The following is a 14,066-nucleotide window of genomic DNA, read 5'->3' as shown; positions in this document are numbered from 1 at the left end:
CTACCTGTGAAATCTCCTAAACAAACTGCCCTATCAATTTAAGAGTCTCACCAAGTTCAGCTTGCAGTTCCTCTGCCCAGAGTACGTTGCTATGGCAACAATGGCCAGTTCCCACGTTTCCCACAGACACACAAGCCGCATTGCGAGATGGTACTTGAAAGAGAAACTGAGTTGAATCATTTGGTACACCGTATAGAATGAGCACATCTAAGCAAAATCTCTACTTAGTCATGAGGATATAAACAGATGTGTTTTAGACAGTATGCCCATACCATCTATTGGCTGATTTGGCAATCTGGAAGTAGGTAATTGTTTTAAAAGCATTATTAAATGTTATCCTCTATCTCCAATGACAAGAACCCTGTACAGTAGCTATGATGCGTTCCTACTCGATTTCCGAATTTCACAGACAGTCCACATAGATGTTAAATCACGGGGAAAGTTTTTTTTTACCCACTGAACACAGGCTTTCACCAAGTGACAGGAGTTTCATGTTCTTATTTTATTTCTGGTGGTGGACTATCCCTATAAGTGGAGGCCATCTGGGCCAGAGGGTCAGTAGTGAGTTAGCCTACATAGCAAACAACCAGCAGGTCAGTCAGGCATGTGACTCCTGGCTGCTCCCACCACCTGGCAGAGATAATCCTAGAGTGCGTCCCAAATGGAACCCTATTCCCTATATAGTGCACTACCGTTGACCAGAGACCTAGGGGCACTGGTCAAAAGTAGTGCACTATATAGGGAAGAGGGCAGCATTTGGGACAAACACCTGCAGTATGAACTGAAAGCCTCACAAGACAAACCCCTTGTACGGCAGAGAAGAGTAGAGCAGAACCGAAACGTACTACTCACCCAGTCACAACAGAGTCTGGCTGGAAAGCAGGAGGAGGACCATTCAGATCACTATACACTACAGCCCTGTCATCCCTGCTGTGACCTGGATATCATCCCATGGCTGATAAGTGTGTGTACTGCACAGAGTGTACAAAACATTAAGAACACCTTCCTAATATTGAGTTGCACCCCCGCTGTTCCCCTCAGAACAGCCTCAATTCGTCGGGGCATCGACTCTACAAGGTGTCGAAAGCGTTCCACAGGGATGCTGGCCCATGTTGACTCCAATGCTTCCCACAGTTGTGTCAAGTTTGCTGGATGTCTTTTTGGGTGGTGGACCATTCTTGATACACATGGGAAGCTTGTGTGAAAAACCCAGCAGCGTTGCAGTTCCTGGCACAAACCAGTGCACCTGGCTCCTACTACCATACCCCATTCAAACGCACGTACATCTTTTGTCTTGCACATTCACCCTCTGAATGGCACACATACACAATCCATGTCTCAATTGTCTCAATGCTTAAAAATCCTACCCTTCATCTACACTGATTGAGATGGGTTCAGTGACATCTATAAGGGATCATGGCTTTTACCTGGTTTCACTGGTCAGTCAGTCATGGTTTTGTACACTCAGTGCATTAGTGTAAGGGTGCGTACAAGCACATGGTTGTCTGTGTACACGAGTGTGTACAGTATGCCAGCTTGCGTGCACTTGTGTTTGTTCACAGTGCATGCAGAGGTGCGTATGCATGCCATAGGTGTATGCATTCCTGAATGTAATGTGTGTTAGGTAGTGTGCAAGTATGAGTGCGGTCCTGCCCCTAGAAGAGGTTAGTTCCCATCCAGCTGTCTATCGGGTTACACTGTGGGTGTGTCTTCTGTCGCCTGCATGTCTGCTCCTCTGCCTCTTCTTTCTCAGAACATGCATCAGCCAGGCCTCTTCCTCTGGGACCAACGCCTCTTCTCTCTCCCACCACTCCCTCCCTCCCACTCTCAATTTAATGGGCTTTATTGGCATGGGAAACATATGTTAACATTGCCAAAGCACGTGAAGTAGATAATATACAAAAGTGAAATAAACAATAAAAATGAACAGTAAACATTACACTACCAGAAGTTCCAAAAGAATAAAGACATTACTAATGTCATTATGTATATACACAGTGTTGTAACGATTCTCTCTTCCTCCCTCCGTCCCCCCCTCCGTCCTTCCCCACCTCCTCTCTCTCTCTCCGTCCGCCCCCACCTCCTCTCTCCCTCCGTCCCCACCTCCACCTTCCCTCCCCACCTCCTCCCTCCGTCCGTGTCCACCTCATCCTTCCCTCCGTCCATCCGTGTCCACCTCCCTCCCTCTATCGGTGTCCACCTCCCTCCGTGTCCACCTTCCTCCCTCCGTCCCTCCGCGTCCACCTTCCTCCCCCCTCCCGCTGTCGGTGTCTGCCTCCCTCCCTCCGTCCGCCTCCTTTCCCCCCATATGTCCCTTCTCCGACAGCCCTCTCTCCGTGTGTGTCAACCCCTCTCCCTGTGAGTCAACCCCTCTCCCTGTGTGTGTGTGTGTCCATCCCTCTCCCTGTGTGTGTGTGTGTGTCCATCCCTCTCCCTGTGTGTGTGTGTGTGTCCATCCCTCTCCCTGTGTGTGTGTGTGTGTCCATCCCTCTCCCTGTGTGTGTGTGTCCACCCCTCTCCACGTGTGTGTGTGCGTGTGTCCACCCCTCTCCACGTGCGTGTCCACCCCTCTCCACCCCTCTCCACGTGCGTGTGTCCACCCCTCTCCACGTGCGTGTGTCCACCCCTCTCCACGTGCGTGTGTCCACCCCTCTCCACGTGCGTGTGTCCACCCCTCTCCACGTGCGTGTGTCCACCCCTCTCCACGTGCGTGTGTCCACCCCTCTCCACGTGCGTGTGTCCACCCCTCTCCACGTGTGTGTGTGTGTGTGTGCGCGTGTGTCCACCCCTCTCCACGTGCGTGTGTGTGTGTGTGCGCGTGTGTCCACCCCTCTCCACGTGCGTGTGTCCACCCCTCTCCACGTGCGTGTGTCCACCCCTCTCCACGTGCGTGTGTCCACCCCTCTCCACGTGCGTGTGTCCACCCCTCTCCACGTGCGTGTGTCCACCCCTCTCCACGTGCGTGTGTCCACCCCTCTCCACGTGCGTGTGTCCACCCCTCTCCACGTGTGTCCACCCCTCTCCACTTGTGTGTCCACTTGTGTGTCCACGTGCGTGTGTCCACCCCTCTCCACGTGCGTGTGTCCACCCCTCTCCACGTGCGTGTGTCCACCCCTCTCCACGTGCGTGTGTCCACCCCTCTCCACGTGCGTGTGTCCACCCCTCTCCACGTGCGTGTGTCCACCCCTCTCCACGTGCGTGTGTCCACCCCTCTCCACGTGCGTGTGTCCACCCCTCTCCACGTGCGTGTGTCCACCCCTCTCCACGTGTGTGTGTGCGTGTGTCCACCCCTCTCCGTGTGTGTGCACCCCTCTCCACGTGTGTGTGCGTCCATCCCTCTCCCTGTGTGTGTGTGCGTCCACCCCTCTCCCTGTGTGTGTGTGTGCGTCCACCCCTCTCCCTGTGTGTGTGTGTGCGTCCACCCCTCTCCCTGTGTGTGTGTGTGCGTCCACCCCTCTCCCTGTGTGCGTGTGTGCGTCCACCCCTCTCCCTGTGTGTGCGTCCACCCCTCTCCCTGTGTGTGCGTCCACCCCTCTCCCTGTGTGTGCGTCCACCCCTCTCCCTGTGTGTGCGTCCACCCCTCTCCCTGTGTGTGCGTCCACCCCTCTCCCTGTGTGTGCGTCCACCCCTCTCCCTGTGTGTGCGTCCACCCCTCTCCCTGTGTGTGCGTCCACCCCTCTCCCTGTGTGTGCGTCCACCCCTCTCCCTGTGTGTGCGTCCACCCCTCTCCCTGTGTGTGCGTCCACCCCTCTCCCTGTGTGTGCGTCCACCCCTCTCCCTGTGTGTGCGTCCACCCCTCTCCCTGTGTGTGTGTGTGTGCGTCCACCCCTCTCCCTGTGTGTGTGTGTGCGTCCACCCCTCTCCCTGTGTGTGTGTGTGCGCGTTCACCCCTCTCCCTGTGTGTGTGCGTCCACCCCTCTCCCTGTGTGTGTGCGCGTCCACCCCTCTCCCTGTGTGTGTGCGCGTCCACCCCTCTCCCTGTGTGTGTGCGCGTCCACCCCTCTCCCTGTGTGTGTGTGTGCGCGTCCACCCCTCTCCCTGTGTGTGTGTGTGCGCGTCCACCCCTCTCCCTGTGTGTGCGCGTTCACCCCTCTCCCTGTGTGTGCGCGTCCACCCCTCTCCCTGTGTGTGTGTGCGCGTCCACCCCTCTCCCTGTGTGTGTGTGCGCGTCCACCCCTCTCCCTGTGTGTGTGTGCGCGTCCACCCCTCTCCCTGTGTGTGTGTGCGCGTCCACCCCTCTCCCTGTGTGTGTGTGCGTCCAACCCTCTCCCTGTGTGTGTGTGCGTCCAACCCTCTCCCTGTGTGTGTGTGCGTCCACCCCTCTCCCTGTGTGTGTGTGCGTCCACCCCTCTCCCTGTGTGTGTGTGCGTCCACCCCTCTCCCTGTGTGTGTGTGCGTCCACCCCTCTCCCTGTGTGTGTGTGCGCGTTCACCCCTCTCCCTGTGTGTGTGTGCGTGTTCACCCCTCTCCCTGTGTGTGTGTGTGCGCGTTCACCCCTCTCCCTGTGTGTGTGTGTGCGCGTTCACCCCTCTCCCTGTGTGTGTGCGCGTCCACCCCTCTCCCTGTGTGTGTACGCGTCCTCCCCTCTCCCTGTGTGTGTGTACGCGTCCACCCCTCTCCCTGTGTGTGTGTACGCGTCCACCCCTCTCCCTGTGTGTGTGTGTGCGCGTCCACCCCTCTCCCTGTGTGTGTGTGTGTGTGCGCGTCCACCCCTCTCCCTGTGTGTGTGTGTGCGCGTCCACCCCTCTCCCTGTGTGTGTGTGTGCGCGTCCACCCCTCTCCCTGTGTGTGTGTGTGCGCGTCCACCCCTCTCCCTGTGTGTGTGTGTGCGCGTCCACCCCTCTCCCTGTGTGTGCGTGTCCACCCCTCTCCCTGTGTGTGTATGCGCGTCCACCCCTCTCCCTGTGTGTGTATGCGCGTCCACCCCTCTCCCTGTGTGTGTATGCGCGTCCACCCCTCTCCCTGTGTGTGTATGCGCGTCCACCCCTCTCCCTGTGTGTGTATGCGCGTCCACCCCTCTCCCTGTGTGTGTATGCGCGTCCACCCCACTCCCTGTGTGTGTATGCGCGTCCACCCCTCTCCCTGTGTGTGTATGCGCGTCCACCCCTCTCCCTGTGTGTGTGTGCGTCCACCCCTCTCCCTGTGTGTGTGTGCGTCCACCCCTCTCCCTGTGTGTGTGTGCGTCCACCCCTCTCCCTGTGTGTGTGTGCGTCCACCCCTCTCCCCGTGTGTGTGTGTGTGTGTGTGCGTCCACCCCTCTCCCCGTGTGTGTGTGTGTGCGTCCACCCCTCTCCCTGTGTGTGTGCGTCCACCCCTCTCCCTGTGTGTGTGTGTGTGCGCGTCCACCCCTCTCCCTGTGTGTGTGTGTGCGCGTCCACCCCTCTCCCTGTGTGTGTGTGCGCGTCCACCCCTCTCCCTGTGTGTGTGTGTGTGTGTGTGCGTCCACCCCTCTCCCTGTGTGTGTGTGTGTGTGTGTGCGTCCACCCCTCTCCCTGTGTGTGTGTGCGCGTCCACCCCTCTCCCTGTGTGTGTGTGCGCGTCCACCCCTCTCCCTGTGTGTGTGTGCGCGTCCACCCCTCTCCCTGTGTGTGTGTGCGCGTCCACCCCTCTCCCTGTGTGTGTGTGCGCGTCCACCCCTCTCCCTGTGTGTGTGTGCGCGTCCACCCCTCTCCCTGTGTGTGTGTGCGCGTCCACCCCTCTCCCTGTGTGTGTATGCGCGTCCACCCCTCTCCCTGTGTGTGTATGCGCGTCCACCCCTCTCCCTGTGTGTGTATGCGCGTCCACCCCTCTCCCTGTGTGTGTATGCGCGTCCACCCCTCTCCCTGTGTGTGTATGCGCGTCCACCCCTCTCCCTGTGTGTGTATGCGCGTCCACCCCTCTCCCTGTGTGTGTATGCGCGTCCACCCCTCTCCCTGTGTGTGTGTGCGCGTCCACCCCTCTCCCTGTGTGTGTGTGCGTCCACCCCTCTCCCTGTGTGTGTGTGTGTGCGTCCACCCCTCTCCCTGTGTGTGTGTGTGTGCGTCCACCCCTCTCCCTGTGTGTGTGTGTGTGCGTCCACCCCTCTCCCTGTGTGTGTGTGTGCGTCCACCCCTCTCCCTGTGTGTGTGTGTGCGTCCACCCTTCTCCCCGTGTGTGTGTGTGTGTGTGTCCACCCCTCTCTATCCCTCCCTCACCCCCACCCAGCCCTGCAGCTGGTCACCAGTCTCTCTCGTCCTGGCATGATACTCACTGGGCGCCACATGACTCTTCCCTGACCACCTCTTTTCCCTCTCTTTCTCCTCCTGCTGCAGGCCTGAGACAGAGGACTGTAGAGCAGCACTCGCCCCTGGCAGCTGCCCACAGAGAACTAAGCCCAATGCTTATAGGGCACTCCGCTCACCCTGCTTCCCCCTGGAGTCCACACCACCACTACACGCTGACCCGTCCCCCTGAAAGAGACAGTGAAAGCCGGACCCACTGACTGCCACAGCGATGCTCCGCTGGTCGTTTCCCCCATGGTGCTTCTCTGACCTGTGGACGGACCTGTTCTACCTCGGCTTTCTCCTTCACAGCTCTCTAACTGTCTGTCTGCCGGTCAAGGGCCAATTTGGCTCCAACATGTTGCTTTAAGTCGGTCATGTAAATCACACAAAAACACACAACAGAGCTCAGAACTCTTTATCAGCTACGTCCCCTGCTTATATTCACAAGCTAATCTTTGAAATGTATTAAACCATTTAAGGGCTCTAAACTGACCTTTTTTCCCTTCTTTTTTTTACAAGGAACACGTGTACACCTAAGTTAAAAAATGTAGGCGGACACAAACATTTAAGAACATAATTTAAAAAAAATTGATATTAAAGCTAGAATCCTTACATTTTTCTAGGCGCACTGCCCACAAATTTCAAGTCACACAGGAAAATATTTAGGTTCATATGTGAGTAAAATGGTTGCCCTCTAAAGCCCTGCACTTGACACCACTCACTCCAACAAAGACATTATCAATCAAGCCACGCTGTGCAAACAGTGTGATCACGCAATATGGAAGTTAATGCCCTGGAAGGAGTTAAGTCGCTCTGGATAAGAGCGTCTGCTAAATGACTTAAATGTAAATGTAAATTTTGTTTGTGTACTGTGCACAGACTGGTTCAAGGTTTTACAAACTATACTGCATGGCTGCCCGACCTGGCTACTAATTGCATGAGATAGTTACATTTTTGGCATTAGGTCTTCCCTGGCAGCCCTACAACCACATGGGAAACCACTTTATAAAATATCATTCTAGCTCTGCTAAGATTGATTGTGTGGTGTGCTGCCTTCAGCCTTCATTGTTTGTTTACTTCTACATGATCATCACTGGTCTTCAACCATCTCCCTGACCACCTTCCTCTGATCAAGCCATGGACTGTCCCTCCGTCTTTAGAGGATGCATGCTCTCAGACTTGACCTCTATTGGGTGACCTAACTAAGGCTAGGCTACTCATGAAGTATCGCTTGTTTGTTTTTTGCTTTTGAAGAGCTTTGAGATTTTTATAAAAAGTGCTATAGAAATGTAATTAATTATCACTTATTCTTTCCACTGCCACAGGGGACAAAAATGACAGATTGAAAACGGTTAACTGTAAAAAGAGCACTTACACTGTAGGTTTACAGAGACATTACATTGTGTTTATATTTGAGAAAGTGAATGTAGGTGCATGGCTTACCTTGTCCTTTTCGTGTGGCAGCAGGCGGACAGGTGGGAGGGAGTCCAGCGCCACGGTGCCTGTCCCATCCAACTGGGAGCTACGGCTGATGAGGTGGAACAGCGGCCCATTCTTAGCCACCCTGCCGTGGGCACACGCCCGCTTCAGTGCCACTCTCAGCTGCTGGTGGAACAGCCCAGGCCCCATGGAGCCACTGCCAGACAGGTAGGCCGCCACATCCCCCTGGCACTTGAGGAAGCGCTCAACACTTTTTAGGGTGGAGCCCCCTGGCTCATGGAGCCCCTCCAGGGAACGCTTGATCAGCTTGTTCCAGTCCAGCCCTGGTTTCTTCCCAGAGCGATGGTGGCTCCCGCCATGGCCCACATGCCCATGATGACCACCCCCTCCTCCACCGCTGCCCAGGCGGGGCTTGGGGTAGGCCAGGCGGCCGGGGTTCTCCGGATCCTTGTAAGAGTTGAGCCCCTTGTTAGAGACTTTGAGGATGGTTCCATCCTTGACACTGAGCTCCAGCTGCTCCAGTATAGTCTTGCGGTCCAGCCCATGGGACATGGACACAGCGTTGCATATCCTCTCCTCTGACGGCCGCTGCTTCTGCTTCTTCACCTTCTTGATGGCCTCTAGGATCCAGTTGGTGTACATTGGGTTCGCCAGCTTCACCATGACTGCGGCTGGAGGTCGCAATGACGACACACAAACAAACACACGCCCGTAAGCGGGCAAAGGGTAAGAATCCCGCGGCCCAGGCCGCCTCCTCCTCCTCCTCCTAGCCCCTCTGTCCGAAGACTATCCTTTGTCCCGGGGCCGCACAGAGAGTCCCTCAGAGCCTGGTCCTGAGCAGCACGTCAGGGAACAGCTCACCATAGCATAGGCTCCCCTGCCAACCCCCCCAATAAAGCTTGGTCCACCCACTACCTCTCCCGGCAGGGTCAGTTAGCCTGGGGGAGAGCAGTGTCGTGGAGCAGCAGGTACTAGACTAACTCTGGAGCTGTGGTGGACCCACACACACTACAACAATAACACTTAGGTTTCTCCCACTACTGCCTGTTGCAAAGGACCGAGGGACAAATGACTACAACCTGACGATTCAGTCTCCCCTCAATGTAAATAAGAGGCTCTCAGTGTGATGTGGAAACCATGACTGTCATCTTGAGTTGAAGATCAGTTGTACTGTAAGGGTAGAATCAGGACAGTGGGAAAAAAACGTTTTCTGTAGATTATTGGAATAAACTCTTTTGCAGAAGGATGTAAATGTGTTTCATCCGTGCGGCTCCACTCCTTCACCCTCTTTCTCTCCTTCGCTCTCCAGCTGTATCCACTTGTTCTCCGGACTGGAAGGGGACAGATATCTCACCCCAGGGAGCAGCGAGGGCTGATCACCTTCATGCACAGTCAACTTCAGCAGGAAACGCACCCTGCAGAAACAAAGGACACACACATGGAAGGGTCAGAAACTATGTGCAAAAGAGAAAGCAGCAAGACGGTCACATTCTGCAGGCAAAAACTGAAAGAAAAACATGTTTAAGTTTTGTATTAGAGTTGAGGGTAATTCTGCCATTTCAAAACATTTGCTTCCTTTAGTGCCTACTGAATGTAACCCTCAAAAGACATGTACTAAGACACTCCTCAAACAACAGCAGCATGTAAACAAAGTCATGCTTGGCAACTACACACAGACACAGTTAGGGAGCACACATCTTGTATGAGATAGATATATGCTGCCTGAAGTCTAGATCAACATTACCTGACATGAGCACTGTTTATAACACTGAACATAACAAAAACATTTAGGACAGGAAGAGAAACCCCTGAGCAGAGGGCATAGTTATCTCAGAAGGACAGTGCCAGACTAGCGTCTGAGTAGGTAAACATCAGCCACTGTGATGATCTCTAATGTAGATATGGAGGTAACTTTACATTCTGTTCTCCATTTTTGTGTAAATGCAGATTCTTTAAAGCACAAAACCAGAACTCTCATAGTAAACACTACGGAAGAAAGCCCTACCTCCTTTATTTACATTTTATAGTATATTATCTTTATATACCTATGAATTTCACAACATGGGCTCATGAATTGGGTGAGAAAACAGACATTGATAAAAGGTCATAACAACAACAGCCCAGATTATGGAGAACGGGAAACATTGTTGTTGAATTCTTGACATGATTTTGCCAAGCCACATGGTTCTCACTTTGAACAGCAAAACAAATAAAGCTAGCTAAATAAACAGAACACTACTAGCTATCCACATCTCATGTTTTCAGTGCCTTGGCTTGATTTCAGCAAGCATGCTAACGTTAGATATATTTGTATTCCATGTACAACAAACTTGATCTTGGATTACATTTGTGCAGTAACTGATTAATATATATCGTTAAAAAAAAAGTGACCTAAGGTAGCTAACGTTAACGTTAGATGTGTTCGTTATCTGGCTAAACATCTGTCTCATTACTGGTAGCTAGCTTTAGTAACCATGTTAACGTTAGCAATTTATTTCAAAACAGATTGGTGTTACCGTTACTATAGCACAGTTAAACTAACAGTAGTTAACGTTAGCTAGCTAGCCAAGCAATAGCCAAGTGTCTCACTTTCTCAACCTACTCCTCTGTTTACTCTCACTGATATGATAGGCAATTAGCTGTGTTGCTACAAACCTTCCCGCGAACTGATAATGCTAATTTGCTTGCTAGCAGTAACGAAATAGCTCATAACAGTAACAACGTGTAGCTAGCTAGCTGTCTTAAGGAAACCAGTGCTTTGACACAATCAACAATGACAGATTCCTACAACGCCCGAGGTTTCAAACAATAACACAGGCAACAATCACAAGGAACAATCTAATTTAGAATAGAATGGATGATATTCACGATGAGATCGCTGACTGCAAATGCACAATGTAAGTTGTAAACGGCCATAACCGCTTTCGGGAAAGTGACAAAATGACGACTTCATAGTGGATAATTTTTCAACGTTACAATATATGTTCTATGGCCGTTCGGCCTCCTTCGCCTCGGCTCTGGGTGAAAATATTTCCCGCAAGACCCGTCTCTACACACGGCTACCTATCCCTCACCTTTCCTTACTTCCTTCCTGCATCACCCACCCACATAGTGCCTGCGGACTGCGATGCGGTGAAGACAAGGCCTTTGGAGCGAAGTAGGCCTCCGCTCACTCGCCCCCCCCTCGCTATCTTCATCTCCCTGTACCCCGTTCCCTCTACCTCTCGCGGTTCCCAGAAAGCTAGGACTGGTCCAGTTCGGGTTTCAAAAGGAAGCTCGGAGACCTTGTAATATCCTCTCCCCACTAGCCGCTACTCACCGGAATTTCGTGTCGAGTTGCCGAAGAGAATGTGCCAAAAATCATTCGAATCCGAGACAACAACAAGCCCAAAAATGCAGCCAGAGACCAGAGGCTCCAAAGCTGACGCCATCTTTGAGTGAAACAGCAGCTCAGTTAGTGGGGGAGGGGGGAACAGTCGGGGCCAGGGACCGTCTGCGTCGTTCAAACTGCAAAGCCGAGTGGACAGGAAAACTCAATGCAAGGGGAGAGGGGGGGGACAACGGAGTTGTAGCTGTGAGGGGTGGATGTCGGTTGAACACATGAAATGGAAGAAAGGGAGGGACAGATGGTGGAGCAGAAAAAAAGGATAGAAAGGTGTTCTTGCTGTCTCCACTAGGCGCGCGCGCGCACAGAGAGTGTCATTTAAGGGAACGTCTGAATTTATACATTTTACAGCTGGCTCGTGAGAGAAAAATCAAAGCAACTGAGTGTGGTTTTAAATTAGAGGGTATTTAAAGATCAAAGCGAGAGCCATCTCTACACAGCACGGTAGGTTCTGCAATCTATTGTAGAGGCTCTGTTATCTATTAGAGCAGGAGGATGAACCAGCAAAGATACAGTGCCCCAAATAAATATCGGAGGCTTGTTACTAGTATCCGACTACGCTAGTGTCATTCGACAAAGCGTATCTGTTTAGGTTAATCGCTGGTTCCTTGCCAGTCTGATTATTATGGCTAATATATTCATACCACAATAAAACGATTATTTTAAATGAGCGCAATGCCGAGCAACAGAACCACACCAACCGACACCGGAAGAAACGACCATAAATTGGAATTGACAGGTGAATATTGTAACACCTTTTCCCGCTCATGAATGTTCTGCATTTCAGAAGGGGAGCTGTTTTCAAACATAATGGTATTGTTTGAAATAATAGCATATTTTTAATTTGCATATCATTTGGACATTTAGGGAACATTTCTTGATATCTCACTACACGATCTCTGAATCTACAAGTGCCACATTATGTGCTAAGTGCATTATGTCTTGTAGGGCTACATCATGCATGGATCAGTTTAATGCTATCAGTGAGTGATCTTGTTCATACGATTTTATATGATTATATCAACAATGTATAATACATTCAAATTGTCACATCCTACTGGTCACAGAGGTCAATTCAACGTATTTTCCACATTGGTTCAACGTAATTGAATTGAAATGACGTTGAAACAACGTTGATTCAACCAGTGTGTGCCCAGTGGGTTGGAACTGAAGAAATGAATTACATTCTTTAGTTTGCTTTTTGTTGAGTAGAAAACATCAACGCCTGCCTGTATATCAACCAGGCAAAGACCAGCCCTCCCTATTAAAACTCCCTATTCATGATGATCTTATGATCTCCCTGGACACTAAATTAAATGATGTGAAGCTTTGTTTAAAATGATTAGCACCCTGCAGTCCTCAGAGAGGGATTATCAAGTCATAAAGGGAGCAATTAGATCATAGGAGGTTTTCACTGGTTAGAAAAACCATATGAGACAAAACATATGCACATTAAAGTAGCTACCCGTATGACACAGTAAGTAGGTAGGTAGATAGGAATGTAGGCAGGCAGGCAGGCTATTGTAGTAGCTTTTGACAGACGATAAATATATGAGTGCAAAAAACATTCTAAACCAGCATGAAACTACCATTATCAAATCAAATTGTATTGCTCACATACATACAGGCAAAAAAGTATTTAGTCAGCCACCAATTGTGCAAGTTCTCCCACTTAAAAAGATGAGAGAGGCCTGTAATTTTCATCATAGGTACACTTCAACTATGACAGACAAAATGAGAAAAAAAAATCCAGAAAATCACATTGTAGGATTTTTAATGAATTTATTTGCAAATTATGGTGGAAAATAAGTATTTGGTCACCTACAAACAAGCAAGATTTCTGGCTCTCACAGACCTTTCCGCATGACAATGATCCCAAACACACCGCCCAGGCAACGAAGAAGTGGCTTCGTAAGAAGCATTTCAAGGTCCTGGAGTGGCCTAGCCAGTCTCCAGATCTCATCCCCATAGAAAATCTTTGGAGGGAGTTGAAAGTCCGTTTGCCCAGCAACAGCCCCAAAACATCACTGCTCTAGAGGAGATCTGCATGGAGGAATGGGCCAAAATACCAGCAACAGTGTGTGAAAACCTTGTGAAGACCTCTATCATTGCCAACAAAGGGTATATAACAAAGTATTGAGATAAACTTCTGCTATTGACCAAATACTTATTTTCCACCATAGTTTGCAAATAAATTCATTAAAAATCCTACAATGTGATTTTCTTTTTTCTCATTTACGTCATTTAGCAGACGCTCTTATCCAGAGCAAATTACAAATTGGAAAGTTCATACATATTCATCCTGGTCCACCCGTGGGAATTGAACCATGGTCCCCCCGTGGGAAATGAACCCACAACCCTGGCGTTGCAAGCGCCATGCTCTACCAACTGAGCCACACGGGACCCATTTTATCTGTCATAGTTGAAGTGTACCTATGATAAAAAAATTACAGGCCTCTCTCATCTTTTTAAGTGGGAGAACTTGCACAATTGGTGGCTAACTAAATACTTTTTTGCCCCACTGTATATTTAGCAGATGTTATTGCGGGTGTAGCGAAAGGCTTGTAAATGGCATACATCTTAAAATATTAGAAAATGGTATCTTTCAAATATTTCAGTATTATAGTGATCAGAAAATGAAACTGAACATAAGTTTGTTGAGATATGTATTGAGACCATAACCCCCCAAGTGCACAACATGAACATAAACATATAGCAATCAACATCAATGAATAATGTCATGCACTATGACAGAGATCTATGACAGAGATCATATCAATTAATGCAGAAGTCTGGTTTAACAAAAACAGTGGGAACACCCCCTGGATGCGAGTAAAAGGATGCATGGTTTTCTGCCAGACATATCAACAGTGGGACTTTTGTTTTGGTCCATGCTGCTGTTTACATACTGGCCTATGAGGGGTTCAGAGAGGGCATTATATATTCTGATATTTCTTTCTTTAAACAATTTTTTGCTAGGTATTACTACTGCACTGTTG

At 50.5% G+C, this 14,066-nt stretch overlaps 1 protein-coding gene across 2 annotated transcripts in view; it reads right to left on the bottom strand.

Annotated features, from left to right (window-relative positions):
* The window catches only part of kat6a (K(lysine) acetyltransferase 6A), a 36,880-nt gene extending 25,560 nt beyond the window's left edge, over positions 1 to 11,320 (bottom strand). For both annotated transcript variants that reach the window (XM_055887375.1, XM_055887376.1), the window contains exons 1-2: positions 11,002 to 11,320; positions 7,686 to 9,097 (exon numbers count right to left, since the gene is read on the bottom strand). In XM_055887375.1, coding sequence (XP_055743350.1) covers positions 7,686 to 8,345 — 660 coding nt within the window. In that variant the 5' untranslated portion in view covers positions 8,346 to 9,097; positions 11,002 to 11,320. The remainder of the gene's footprint in view (positions 1 to 7,685; positions 9,098 to 11,001) is intronic.
* Between the last annotated feature and the right edge of the window lie 2,746 nt (positions 11,321 to 14,066).

The sequence above is a fragment of the Salvelinus fontinalis genome, chromosome 28, assembly GCF_029448725.1.
Source record: "Salvelinus fontinalis isolate EN_2023a chromosome 28, ASM2944872v1, whole genome shotgun sequence".
Taxonomy (NCBI): Eukaryota; Metazoa; Chordata; class Actinopteri; order Salmoniformes; family Salmonidae; genus Salvelinus; species Salvelinus fontinalis.
This window is presented reverse-complemented; position numbering and strand designations above follow the sequence as displayed.